The sequence below is a fragment of the Glossina fuscipes genome, unplaced genomic scaffold (genome assembly GCF_014805625.2).
Source record: "Glossina fuscipes isolate IAEA_lab_2018 unplaced genomic scaffold, Yale_Gfus_2 59, whole genome shotgun sequence".
Lineage (NCBI taxonomy): Eukaryota > Metazoa > Arthropoda > Insecta > Diptera > Glossinidae > Glossina > Glossina fuscipes.
Window position 1 is genome coordinate 5,147,176 of NW_023998431.1, and position 14,349 is coordinate 5,161,524.

The 14,349-nt window shown below is 32.2% G+C and overlaps 1 protein-coding gene and 1 long non-coding RNA gene across 2 annotated transcripts; one reads left to right on the forward strand and one right to left on the reverse strand.

Annotated features, from left to right (window-relative positions):
* The first annotated feature begins 419 nt into the window (after positions 1 to 419).
* Positions 420 to 4,966, forward strand: LOC119637279. The gene is made up of 2 exons (XR_005247232.1): positions 420 to 3,501; positions 3,627 to 4,966. It is a non-coding gene; the product is annotated as an uncharacterized LOC119637279 (long non-coding RNA).
* Positions 4,458 to 13,448, reverse strand: LOC119637278 (DNA topoisomerase 1). Its single transcript, XM_038033191.1, has 8 exons — positions 12,397 to 13,448; positions 9,459 to 9,658; positions 8,297 to 9,377; positions 8,147 to 8,235; positions 6,480 to 7,609; positions 6,131 to 6,381; positions 5,880 to 6,073; positions 4,458 to 5,821 (listed from the first exon to the last, which is right to left on the reverse strand). Exons 1-8 carry the CDS (start codon positions 12,421 to 12,423, stop codon positions 5,719 to 5,721), a joined length of 3,075 nt encoding a protein of 1,024 aa, XP_037889119.1. The 5' UTR covers positions 12,424 to 13,448; the 3' UTR covers positions 4,458 to 5,718.
* Positions 13,449 to 14,349: the final 901 nt, after the last annotated feature.

Here is a 14,349-nt window from a genome sequence, read left to right on the forward strand (position 1 = left end):
AAATTAAACTCGACTGTCATCGAATCTTTTCTATACCGCTTTTATCTCAGAAGTAAATTAAAAAAAAAAAAATGAGATTTTCATACTCCATAAAATTAGACTTGTGTGGTCGCATTTTTCATTTTTAGAGAATATACATGAAAATTTTTAGTGAGTGCTATTGTGAGGAATGAGCAAAAAGGTGGGAAAGCAAAAATGTATCAAACTTATGTTGTATTCCAAACATTGGCCCATTTTCAATGCGAACCTACTTTCAATATTTTTCAACATTTTCTCTCAAATTTGAAACCGACATATTATTTTTGGCAGTCAGGGGTGTATTCACCACAGACTTTCAAACCGTATTCTCTTAAAATATTCTATTGATTGAAAAGATCTTTAAGTACAAAATTTTTCTTCGACGATAAAGGTTTAAAAATTCAGAAAAGAATTGGAAAATAAAGGCCCATATTTAGGTCTTATACCCATCACTAAGGAATGATGGTGTGTTCATTCACATCCATAGAGACACACATACGCTTCAGATAATCTATATATGCTAATAAGCTGTATATATGCGTTTGGTCAATTTCAATTTCGAAATCGTTTTAAACAAGTCCGTCTACATGTCTATGTAATGCTTATGATAAATTTACTGTTGAAAAGGAAAACTAGGATATCGATTTGAAAGATGACAAAAACATTGGAAGTCACTGCAGGCAAATTGGTATTGACTGAAAAGAAATCAAATTGATTAAGGGCCTTTCTCTCTCAAGATTCCGTTTATTTGAACTAAATGATGCCGTCGTTTTATAAAGATTGCCTATAGTTAATCATGGATTCTGTGATAATTTTTCTGTTTATTCGATGAAGGAAATACCTTTGAATAATTTGAAAATATTTCATGATTTCATTCCTTATCTGATATCTTAAACTACTTCAATTTATAAATAATGACACCAAGTGTATGAAACGTGAGCTCTAGCTTTTAAAATTTTAACAGACTCATTTACTCTTTGAACGATATGGAGTATTTCTTGTGTTTGTTGATGGAAAGTACTTTAAACGTTCGCTTTATTAATATATCTAAGGTATTGAGAGGTGAGACGTCTACAAAGATTGTCGCAAAATGTGCTATAATGTGAAGAATGACCATAAAATTTGTAAATATTTGCAACACGTTAAATTTTCCGATAAAGTTTTGAAAAACAAATTTTATCTGAATCTGATAAGGTTTCGATCGATGCCCGATATTAATCATAATTTATTAATGTCAAAGGAATAGATTGAAACGTTTTTATTAGTTCTTTGTTTAATTGTGTATTCGAATGTCAAATTTGGCCGAAGCTAAAAATGTGAGAGCTCCAACAGCAGACCCAGAATCTTACGGTGATCAGGAATGTTTTACATACTCTTTAACGCATATGAGCGTAGATTGCACCTGGAATGACTAAATTCTTTATTGACGTGCATATTTTGCAGATAGCTGGAAGGGTGTGCTCCCAATGAGCCAGGCCAATCCGTTCTAAGAAATCGAATGAACCGTGTGTTCAGCGCAGTTTAAATCTTTGCCAAATTTGCAAAAACATACAAATAGACATAAATCTAAGCAGGGTGTACGGATTATTACAAAATGCGGATACTCAATAAAGCCTTCGTCGCATATTTCCTTATATTGCAAACGAACTGGAAAAGTTGGTATACTTCTGTCTTTCGATAATGGGCATAGTGTATAATGGGTTAAGTGCACAAATTGTATTTGTCAGACAATGCATAAACACACAATTACGAATGTGTTCTGTTCGTTGGAAAAATCGTTTAAAATTGAGAACAAACACAACATAGTTTAATAAAATTACAAGACTAATCAACGAACTTGTATTTCTTTTCTCCGAATTTTATATCTAATCTTACACCGTCATTATCAATTTAACGAATTTACAGCGCAAAGCGTTTAAAGAACTTAAATAAAGCCTAGAATCTATTTTTTTCCCTTTTTAAACCATTTGAGATACTACTTTTGATCGTGTCCTACAATTTATTTCTAAATAATTTATAATATGGTAATAATAATACAAAATACTAAGGAAAATCGGAGACATACATGACCATTAAGTAGTTAGATAGTGTAAAGAACTGTAAACTACCTACCTTCTTGCCTAAGAACATGTAACTCTATATACGGAATGAGTGCATCTGCCCATCTGCGGCTTTCGTGAATCTTTTCCAAAGTTTTTGCTACTTTTCTATAATTGCGGTGTTTTTCCAACGGCTTAGAATCGAACTCATGTGGATATTGCACGCCTACTGTGCAAAAAGGGTCTTTGTTGAGTGTATATAAATAAGAATTTTCTAATGCAGTTTTAACCTATCCAGATGATCTTGGCAATATTTGCATATATATATTTTTTTTAAGATAGTTTAAAAGCGATTAAAATACCTATAGCGGAATAAAACACGTCCTTAAATCACCTACAGCATTTCGCTTAATACATTCGAACAAGCTGTCCGATCCAGACCATGTTCAAGCGAGCTAGCAAGCAACCGTTCGTTCTTGGTCCAAAACATATCGACGTAACAAATTACATCAAAATATCTCAAAAATTGTGAATTTAAGACGAACAGACGGACAGACACGTTGAAGCAATGCAAAAAGTGACTCTGAGCCGATCAGTGAAATGAAAGATGGGTCTATCTCAAGTCCTTCTTGGTGTTGAATATATCCCCACAAATTTCATGTCGCCTTGCACCATAAAAGGTTTAGCGTATAAAAAAAATCTATCTCGCCTCTCTTTTTCCTTTAAAAGATCGGCAAAAAAAAATTATCTTTCTACGTTAAGATTAGAATATTTAAATCTGTAGGAAAGAACAATATAAGCTTTAATATGAAGACCTATTGGATTGACAACTATAAAGCGATAGAAGAATATAATTTTGTAAAAGTGTCAGCGCTTTTAGAGAAAAATAAAAATAATTGAGCCTCTTGAATTGTCAATATCCTCAAAGTCTGGCAGAAAAAAAATTCCTCTCTGTTCGACTGAAAGAACCAATACAGAGAACAATATTGATTTTATATGTTTACTGTGCAAAATTTTCAATTTATTACATTTCATTTCAAGTTATTGACTGCGTAAAATACATTGTCATGCGATTTTTTATTTTTAAATGAAATAAATATGAATTTTAAAGAACTTAATTAAAACTGTTATTATGAGAAGAACAATAAGCCGGCAAATGACTTTTCCAATTATTGTGGGCTTTCTACTGAAGACAATGAATAAAATTATGCAGTATCTATATATCAAAAATATGATGCACGCGGCTGAAAAATAAATGTAGTGACCACAACATATTTTATAAACGTTAATTGGAGTTGTTTTGGCATTAGCGTAGAAGCTACTAATTCCTATTTCGCATACTTTCGTATATCCAAATATGACAATTGAGTGCAGTGCAGTCGATTTTTCTTTATACACTAAAATAGCAGCCGCAAGAAAGTTGCGGATTAATTAGACTTAGACGGTAAAATACGACAAACTACGTATCCTGATGCCACACTAAATATTAAATAAAGAGAAAAATGAATCGGGTGGAGTAGTGCAGCCGTATTTAATCTAATTTAAAATCAAAATATTGTCTATCCACAGGCTTGAGAATGGCATTAAAAATGTAACGTAAAACGGAACGGAAAGTACGGCTTTGCATGCCTTTAAATGTCCACGAGTGTCCCACAATCCGCTTCAGCCGTCCGGGGGAGTTTTAGAAATTTTATAGGAGACTCTAGCTCAGCAGGACGTTATAAGATGGTCTCCATTTAAGAGCTTGAAATACAGTTGACCACCAGATTATGGCGTGAAGAATACTGACTCCGTGAGGATAATTACAAGGAAGCAACTTGGCGCTTCTAAAGAAAAGTTTGTCTATCTGGAATTAACTCGGCTGTGATTGATTTTTCTCCACCTTCCATTTAAAAACACGAAAATATGTAAATTTCTTTAAGTTTTCACTTTATTGATATACAATTTTATTTACTGTATCTAACATGTTTTTTGTCTCATGATTTACTTTTTTTGATAAAAAAAAAATAAAATAAAAATAAAAATAATAAAATCAAAGCGTGGCTTAAACGACGTCATATGAATGTATATACTCTTCTTCTTGCTTCTGATAGACTATAATTAATTAAAATCCTATGATACTACTAATAAAAATATTGTTTTTGTATGCGATTTAAGATAATTGATTGTTTGTAATTATTTTATTCATGTTAAGGGTAAAAATTTTTTTCCTTGATTTTTAAGAAAAATTAAAAACGCCCTGACCTTGGCAAAAAAAAAGAACATATTAAAGACTAATGTCCCACAATTAATTCGAATAAATGAAAAGTCTAAAATTTTGCAGAGTACAAAATTGTATTAATATTCTTTTCATACATATATGTAAATTAAGAAAAAGAAAGAAAGAAAAAAGAACGATTCTTTAGCCTTTGTTTTTCTTTATTAACTATAAGACAGATCTAAGAATGGTTATGAATATAATATGCAAGGAGACAATAGTTTACAAAAATTGCACAAAAAACAAGAGTAGTTACAGAATTTAAACAATTAACTAAAAATTTTGTGTTAATAAAATGTCCTAACAAAAAAAGATAATCCCTAAAATCTAAAAAGATAGCATTTCGGGTTTAAGGGGATTTGCGTTTTGTTCGTTCCTTTTTTTAAATTTTTTTAAATTTTCCGATTTAACAGGGAAAATATAATTAGTTTAACTTTGTAGAGTTTGTAGAGTTTTTGTTTGTATAAATAATAATTATACTTCGACAACATGAATAAATTATCGAATAATTCCAAAAAATAAAAAGGCAAAATCTAAATTTGATACTAAACTAAATTCTAAAATTAAGAGAATAATCATTGTAATTACAACTAAATTAAAGTTTGCCAACACTTGCTTACTTTGGCAATTTGTAAATAAATAAAAACTAAAATATGTAAAAAAAAAAAAAAAAATTCTATTTGTATGAGGCAAAGAAATTTAATATTTAAAGAAAAAAAAATAAAGAAAGCCTATACACGACTTCGGATGAACCTAGGATGTTACCCACCACCGCAAGCAGTTTCATGCTAATTTTAGGCAAGTCCACGCTTTCATTTACAAATGAATAGCGAAAGTGCCGGTACATCGTACAGACAAGTTTGAATAAATTCAAAACTTTCATGCTAATTGCAAATCGAGTATAGCTACTACAAACGGAATGACAAAAGTGGCTTATGGAATCTCTTTTGCGCATATTTCCGCTTATAACAAGTTCAATGACGAAATTACGTATTACACACACTCTTCCTAGGTGGCAGGTGGTAGGTGTAATAAAAATTCAATTATCTACGGTTTTGTGGTGCTGTCAGATATTTGTATACGATAATCTTTTCTTTTTTCTCATTAACATAAGTATAAATAATAAAAACTGTAATTATCACTATTATAGATATATACTATTTAAGTATATGTATAGTATGAATATAAAACTGGACTGAATTCAGTATTAGTGAATGTAAGAAGGAGAGCGCGTGAAAAACGTTGCTTCTTTTCGCATTTTTGGGTGGGTTTTCTTCATTACTTAAACTGTGTACGTAAGTAAGTAACTAAATGGTTTACATATGGGTTGTTTTATGTTGAATAATGTGATCTTAAATACTAAAAAATATTTTTTTTTTTGTTTCTAATTACTTAAATAAGCACTTAGAAACGATAATTCTCATCGGCCATGTGAATGGCCCACATAAATTTATTTCTTTGAGTTTTATTGAAGATCTTCTCTATGGGTACACCAAACTTTTTACACCTAAAAGCAAAAATATCAAACTATATTTAACATTTTAGCTGTTATGTTTGATACTAACCAAGCTACTGAAATGCGTGGATCTAAATAATTTAATTTTGAAGTACCCAAGGCAATCGTCTTATTTTCATCTCTATCAGTCTCTTGAAGTTCTAGTTTTTTCAGTTGTTCCTTTAAACGCTCTAATTGTTTGCCTTTCTTATCAGCCATCAACTTTTCCTTAACTGAGCCACGTTTGGCTGCTTTCTTAGCATCCTGCAAATATATTAAAATCTTACTTTATATTCAAGCTATTTACTTTTTTCGTTTTACATGATAATCGACTTCACATTCATCGAGAGCTTCACGCTTTTGCCGTATTTTCTCTTTCAGATTTTCCATTGATTTTTCATGACTTTTAGGCACCGAACGTTGATGGTTACACAATATGGCTACAGCCCGATTGGCACGATTATAAGCTAATAACTTTTCCGGTATAGTCATGTCTTCCTTTGTTAACAAATCCAATTGATTTTGTAGAGTGTACGAAGCATTGTAGGTACGGAACACTTTGGCAGTGAGTCCTTTTTTCATTAAAGGAATAATATAAATAAAAAAACACAATTAAAATAATAAACAAGTCAACCCAATCTATTCAAAAGTAAATGTCTATTCAACTTACCTTCCATCAACTCCTTTAAATGTTCATTTAATACTTGAGTATTTAAACGATCAAATAAATCATCACCTTTCTTTTTATTTTCCATAAATAGCTCCAGATTTTTAAAGACTCTTTTCTCCACTTGAACTTCGTTATAATAACGTATCGAGTCTTTACCGAGAAAATCAAATATAACAACGTTTTCTTTACCATTTAATTCTTTGTGGAGCGAGACATGCTCTACGCGTAATGAGCAGCAACCGACTGTATCAGCTTGATCTTCATCTTTTTCATTACCCGCTCTTAGAGCCAACTTATCGATAAAGTAAAGAGCAACAGCTCTTTGACGTACACGCATTTCTTTCGACTTCCATTCATCACGATATGTTGAACGTATTTTGTCAATACTTTGGGCCAAGCGACGTGCCGTTTCGTATTTGATATGATCCTTTTCACCCTTCAGTTTAGAAGAAGGATTAAGCATAATATATTTGACTTGACCTTGTATGTTTTCCACCCATGAGGCCAGCCATGTTACCGTATTATTATGAATAACTTCTTTCCAACGATGTCCGGCTGGAGGCTGAGGAATCTTAGACTCCTTACCACAATTAATCGAAACGTCTTCGGCCTGTATGCGACGTTTAATCATACCCATCTTGGGATGTTCACCGCGGCCTCGAAATAGACCCGGTGGCTCTAATCGGAAATTACCTATCTTCTCTTTGTGACCATCAATAACACATACACCGTATTCTTTAATCAAAGCTTCATTCTCCTGCTTCTTGGTCAGTTTCTCTTCTTTGGTTGCACTTTTACGTTTCTCCGATTCGGCCAAGAAGTATTGGTGCATTTCTTGAAAATTACACTTTCTAAAATCTTTTATTATCTCCTTCTCCTTTGAAGTCATTGAACGACGAAAGTCTTTGAAGAAATTATCATTAAAAACTTGTTTCGTACAGTAATCGTGATTCAACATCTTGGCATAAAAAGTGGCTGCCTCCTCAGTTATCTCTGACAATTCCATAGGCTTGCTGTCATAAAAGAACCGCACATTTTTAGGTAGGCGTATATAAGGGGGAGCGAAAACAGGACCTTTATGTTCCAAAGTAGTCCATTTAATGCCATCGGCGCGCTTTTCTTCTTCCCACCTAAAAATCAAATTTTTTTTTTTAGCTTTCTTTATTCAAGTTTTAATTGTTACTTGTTCACTACTTTCGCAGACTTAAAACAACACTGATGCTTGCTAACAATAAATGAGTTGCGAAAATTTATCCGTGTGATTGCATGTGATGTACAGATAATAACATCACAACAGCTCTTTAGTAAATCAAAAAAGGTTATTGCTTTGGCCATAGTCAGGGACCAAAGAAATGTGAAAAAAAAAAAAAATTACGCAAACCACATACTTTTAGAAATACGTGAACATAACCTCTAATATTAAATGTATACTGTCCTATGCTAACAGCAGTTCGTTGGAATATGAATGAAACACTGAATCAATGTTGTCAACCTGAAGAAAATTACACTACGCTTATAAATAATGTGAGTGAGAGAGAGAGAAAGAAAGAGAGAGAGAGAGAGAGAGAGAGAGAAAGATAGACAAAGATAACCTAAAATCTGCTTTGTAGAAATAATGGATGAAATATGAAGAGGAAGAATATATCATTAAATATTTTCATATTTACCATCTCCAAACTTCTTCGTCGTCTTCCTTCTTTTCCTTCTTGACACGCTTCGTGGGGGAAGCAGTTTCCGTTTTACCATGGACCTCGGCCTATTTGTTTTACAATGCATTTTTCTTTTAAGTAATCCAGCATATAACTTATTTTTGTTACCTTTTTTGATTTTTTTCTGCGTTTTTCACTAGGGTAATCGTCTTCTTCATGTTCCTCTTTAACACGTTTCTTTTTCTTCTCCTTACTTTTGTCTCTCGACTCCTTTTTAGGTTTTTTACGCGCCAATAACGGTACATCTTCCTCATCATCACCGTCGAATGGCTTTTTACGTTTAGCTAAAGGAACATCCTCTTCATCTTCTTCATTGTCTTCGTCTTCCTGGAACTGATTTGATTTTGATTTTCGCATAGCTAATGGAATATCCTCATCTTCATCTTCTTCCTCTTCTTCCTCATTTTCCTCGTCGTCCTCTTCCTCATCTTCTTGCTTGTAAATGCCATCCTCACTGTACCTGGCCTCAGCCTTTATTACAAATGCTGGTTCATCATCCTTAAACTGAGACATTGAATAATCGCAAGAGCTGGTCTGAGAAACGTCGAAGTTGTGCTCTTCAGGCTTAAATTCAGATTTTATCTCGTAGCCTTCTTTATATCCATTGTTAAAACTGTTATCGTTAGATTGGTAATCTAAAGCATTAATTTCTTGCTTGATATCAGTAGTCATGACGTTTTCGTTGAAACCATTTTGTTGCAAATACGATTCAGTAGATTGCGATACGGGCTCCGGTTTAATAAATTCACCATCTTGACGATTGGCTTTATCATGAGAGGACGACGACGATCGTGAGCTGGAATGTTTGTGCTTGGACGACGATGATGATGAAGAACTTTTGTGATGGTGACGATCTTTATCACGTGAACTCGATGACGACGATGAAGATTTGTGATGATGGCGTTCTTTGTCTTTATCTTTACTGGACGAGGTTGAACTGTTGGACCCTTCCTTGCGATCCTTGTCGCTACGATCTCGATGTTTGGAAGAACTTTTGTGATGACTTGATGATGAAGACGAAGATTTGTGCTTATCTCTATCACTACTACGTTCTTTGTCCTTATCACGATGATGATTAGAAGCGGAAGAACTACCGCTACCATGTTTCTCATCCCGATCACGATGTTTATCACGATGTTTATCTTTGCTGCTCGACGATGATGAAGAGCTACCATGCTTTTCCTTATCACTACGACGAAAAAAAATAAAGTGGAAATATTACGTTATGTTATTGTTAAAAAATTTTTATTATAACTTTATAAGCAATTACCGACTACTGCTTTTATGATTACTTGACGAGGAACTGCTCTTATGATCACGATCCTTATCGCGGTGTTTATCCTTACTAGACGATTTGTGCTTATTAGTACTACTGCCACTTCCGTCACCACCACCGCTACTATAATGATGATGACCATTGCTTATGCCATTCACATGAACCTCAGTGCTCCCATTTTGAGCTGTTGATTGCTGAAATTATATAATCCATCATTATACATTGGCTAAAGAAAAATTATTGCCGATTAACAACAATTTGTATGCAATATATATTTATATATATATATGTATATATATATATATATATATATATATATATATATAAAATAATCTCCCCCTCATGCGTTCGATTAGATTACTAGTTAAACAAATCTACCTATACATACGCGTTTGAATTGAAACTAAGGCAATTTACTTTTAATTATAATATAACGAGAATATCGAACGGAAATGAAATTGGATCCCCTTACTATATGCAGGCCTACATTAAGCAGTTTTATAAAAAATGTCGCAAATATTTTGTTTTAAAATGCAAATATAATCGATGTTGGCGTATCCAAAAGGCTTTCGATGAATAAACATGTCTGAGCAAATATAAAAATGGTTAGATTGTAAGTCCCAAAATTGTTTGTAGGCAATAAGGATTTTGTAAACTATGCGGAAAACATATACGCAAAACGTATTTATGAAAATCTGATATCCGGACATCTTGTGAAGTCCTACTTTTCATAATTTTAAACAAAATTATTTTTGCATTCGAGCTTCGTAAGTTCTAGTAAAGTCTAAGTAGAATAGCAAGGCCATAATATACATATGTACATGGTTAATACTGATGCAATGCTTCACTTTTTCACATTGCGGAGATTACTGCAAAACTAAAAAACTACAAAAAATTTGAATGAAGCTCAGCAGACTTGAATGAATAGCGAAAAAGTTCGAAGCGTTAAAGCTAAGGTCGCAAGAACAACAATAAAATTATCATCTAAGCTCATTAATCGTCAAGTTCACATTTCATAAAAGTCGAAATTGCAAACAAAAACCACAAACACAAGTAGAAGAGCTCTTCATGCCTTGACTGAGTATAGCGCGAAAATCTTAAAAAAAAAAAAAAAAAAAGTTTAAATAAAGATTTAGTCTCCTGACGTCTGCAAATTCGTTCCAACCCATTTTATTCGAAATTCGCCTGAGTGGAGCTTATTTGAAAGGAAAGAACTTTAGAATTATTAGGTTCACACGGCCCGAATTCTTCCAAACAAACGAAACGCAAATGCTAGCAGCTGATATCGCGCAGAGCACCGTCGAAAATATCTAACTACAGAACAAAAATAGGTTTAAAGAAAGAAAAATATGATTTGTGTTGTGGACATAAAGTATTCCATAAAGTGCGGCATAAAGACGAGTTCTTCGAATCACCGGGTTAAGAGAACGGTACGCAAATATGAAAAGGAGATGGTGAGGTCAGTTGAAGTCGAACTGTGCGATCATAAAAGGGCAGGTTGTTTACCAATAATGCTAGGCGGGAGAGACTTGCTTATAATACTGCACAGTTCGCCTTGCTTTTGTGATGTTATTCCATTTATGGCATATCATTACCTCCAACAATCTTTATTGTAAGCATTTACGAAACGCGACTCCGAAACAGAGAAATGGTTACCTGCGATATATACCGTCTAAACTACAAATTAGGGCAATGTTAACATATCGATGGCAGCAGACTTGAAACCAAAGATAAGAGACACACTTGAAGTTAATATTACAGAATAGCTGACCTATTTTCCGGAAACAAGTTTCTCTTACTCAAAAACTCATTCGACTGGTGGCATTGGTATCTAATATCTGTACTGTAATACTGTAGAAATTCCGATAATTTGAACATCGTTTCCTTTTCAATGACTTTTTTTTATGGAATTTAGTCTAAAAGGGCGTGGTTATTTCATTTTCGTTGCCAGATGGATTGGGCGATTATTATCTTATTCATATTGTCGTAAAATCATCGATATTGCTGCATCATTTCTGAAAAAATGCAATTCTCAGCAATACAAACTGGATTACTTTGCAGTTTAATGACCAATGTCACACTTAAAAGTCACATGAATATAAATTTGCCATTATTGGAGGCCAAAACTGATTAAATATATATGTATCATCGATTAATGTTTTTATTATTTCTTAAAACTTTAAAATGTTGTATATAACTTTACATTTTGGACACGTTTCGGTAGCGTGTGTGAAAATTTTCCTGTGTGTATATGTCAAAATTAATATAAATATGCATAGTAGGTAAATCTATATGATTCCGAGATTTTTTAAAAATGACAAAACAAATCAAGTTATTCGGGACATTTTGTACATTTTTCTCGATGTTTTGCTATTGTTCTTTTTTCTCTCCTGCTCATGTGGTTGTCATACAAATGAAAAGAAAATGAAACAAATAAAATGCAAGGTAGAGCAGTGATATGTAGCCAGACAGTGAGACAAACAAGCAAGCAAGAAGCAGTCAAATAACAGAATGAAATAAAATATAATTTGTGTATGAAGAGCTGAGCTTGTCGCCATTTTCTTAACTTTTTGTATATATTCCATCAAATATTATTGGGTAAAAAAAATTTTTATTAGAGTTTATAAATAAATTATAAAGAATTGGAAATATATATATATATACATATATATATATATATATATAATAAACATATATATGTATACATAATACACATATTTACATGTATATATACATATATATATATATATATATATATGTATATTACATATATATATATATATATATATATATATATATATATCGATTCTATTGAAAAGGAATTCACGAATGAAACTGAAAACAGAACATTCTCGATTATCTTTTAAATCTTAAAACTTTTTCAATTATATAAACATAAAAAAAATTTTTTCAAATAAATTTTTATACTTACATTTTCACCCGTTACGTCCACACTCATTTTTTATGCAATTGAAAAATTTTCTACAATATTCGATTTGGCTTTACTCAGTTCTTAAGATTGATGATTTTATTTAATAAACTTTATAAGAGCACCTCTACTTTTTATATTTTAAATAGAACAAAATATAGGAAAAATTTTTCAGTCTTTTTTATTTCTGTCTTTTTTACTATTGCGACTCGGAAGAGTTCACGCACACATCAGACAACCAGCCAGAAATTGCAGCTAAAACGACTGCACGAATCCAACGAGTGATTGAAAAATTTTCAGTGTTTTTTTTCCTTCTCGTGCTACGTACAAAACAAACAGCAACCGTAGTAGTTTGTAGTAGTGGTACCAGTAAAAAATGAAAAAATTTTCCAAGTCCTTAGAAAATTTGAACTTGGAAAAATTTCTCCACTACGTGCACGAAAGTTGCGAAAATTTTCAATTTTGGGATTGAAAGTTTTTCTTCTTTTTTTGTTTGTCACACAAAAGGTCAATGTGGCAGATTACTCTTCTTTTTTTTCAACTATTCGCAAGAAAATAACTTTCTGCTTAATAGTTCTTTTTGTGGCCTTTGAAATTTATTTTAGAGACTTCAGATTTCACTTGCATATATTTTACAAAGATTATGGGAAGTAATTTAACACGTCCACACGTCCGTACTCTATAAAATGCACAAAAAGACAAAGTCGATGACAGCCAGTAACGCTGTTAAAGGCCTTCGTTATTTTTCTATAGATACGATTTGAGCGAGTTAGGTTCGTAGAAAACGCAAGTCCTCGCCGATGCGATCTTATGCGTTAATTTTACTTATGTCTTTAATTGTTAAGTTCACTTTAAGCGTTTCTTTGCGTTGTTTTCACCGCATTGACGGAACTTTGCTTCCGACTAATAAAATTTTGAGATAGACACATTGCGCTTTCTTCTGTATGCGGAGATGTAGATAGACAAAGGAATATTTTATATGTCGTTCCCTAAGAAAATTACATTTCTCTTTTTAAAAATCTCCTAGAAAATTATCAATAATAAAACGTTTTTTCTCAACTATAACCAAAAGTTTCCAAGATTTTGTTCTAAATTCTTGAAAAAATTCTTCACAGATATTTCCATTCATACTTGATTAATATAATTTTCTGTTCGGTCATTGGTGAGGCAATATTATTTTCAACTAAAACTTGTGATTGATTTTATTTTACTTTCAAAATTACTTCAAATAATTATTCCAATTTTTCTTTTATAAAAACTGCAAATTCAAGGCTGTGCATCTTGAATTGTTGTTTGCAAATGCATACTAATTATATTTTTCTCTTTTTTACCTAAACGAATGCACTGAAGTAACTATGAGTTACCCGTTTAGAATTTGCTGTGTTTAATGAATATATTTACGATAGGGTTTATACAGGGTATGCGAAAAATTAGAAGGATAATTTACAGGTTAAAAAAATGGAGTTAGAAAGAGCAATTGAAAATTTCTCATTCGTTCACTCCACTGAGCGCACGAACACATTTCATAGACTTCCTCGCCTGAAGACACTGCTTCACAACTACCTCGCGTTTAGCAAATTTTCGTTTATAAGCCTTTCGAAACAAGTAATGGATAAGTTATTTCATTGTAATGTTTTTAAAAATTCCCTTATCCGTTCAATTTCAGTTTATTTGTTATCCAGGAACTTTCTTTATGGGGGAAAAACATTGAAAAATGTAATTCCCTTTGTGTAAAAAAATATCGTTTTTAAAAGCATCAAGCAGCTTTTATATAGACTTATTCCCTCTCTCCGCATATACGACTTACGTAACAGCATATTTTTTTAAATTTTCAATTTTACTCGATATTGAATAAACCTTATATTTTTGGGTTCTTTACAGATTCTATACCATTTATTTCGTAAAGAAATATAAAGTTTGGTAAAATACGGTCTAAAAAATTACGGATGAACGTAA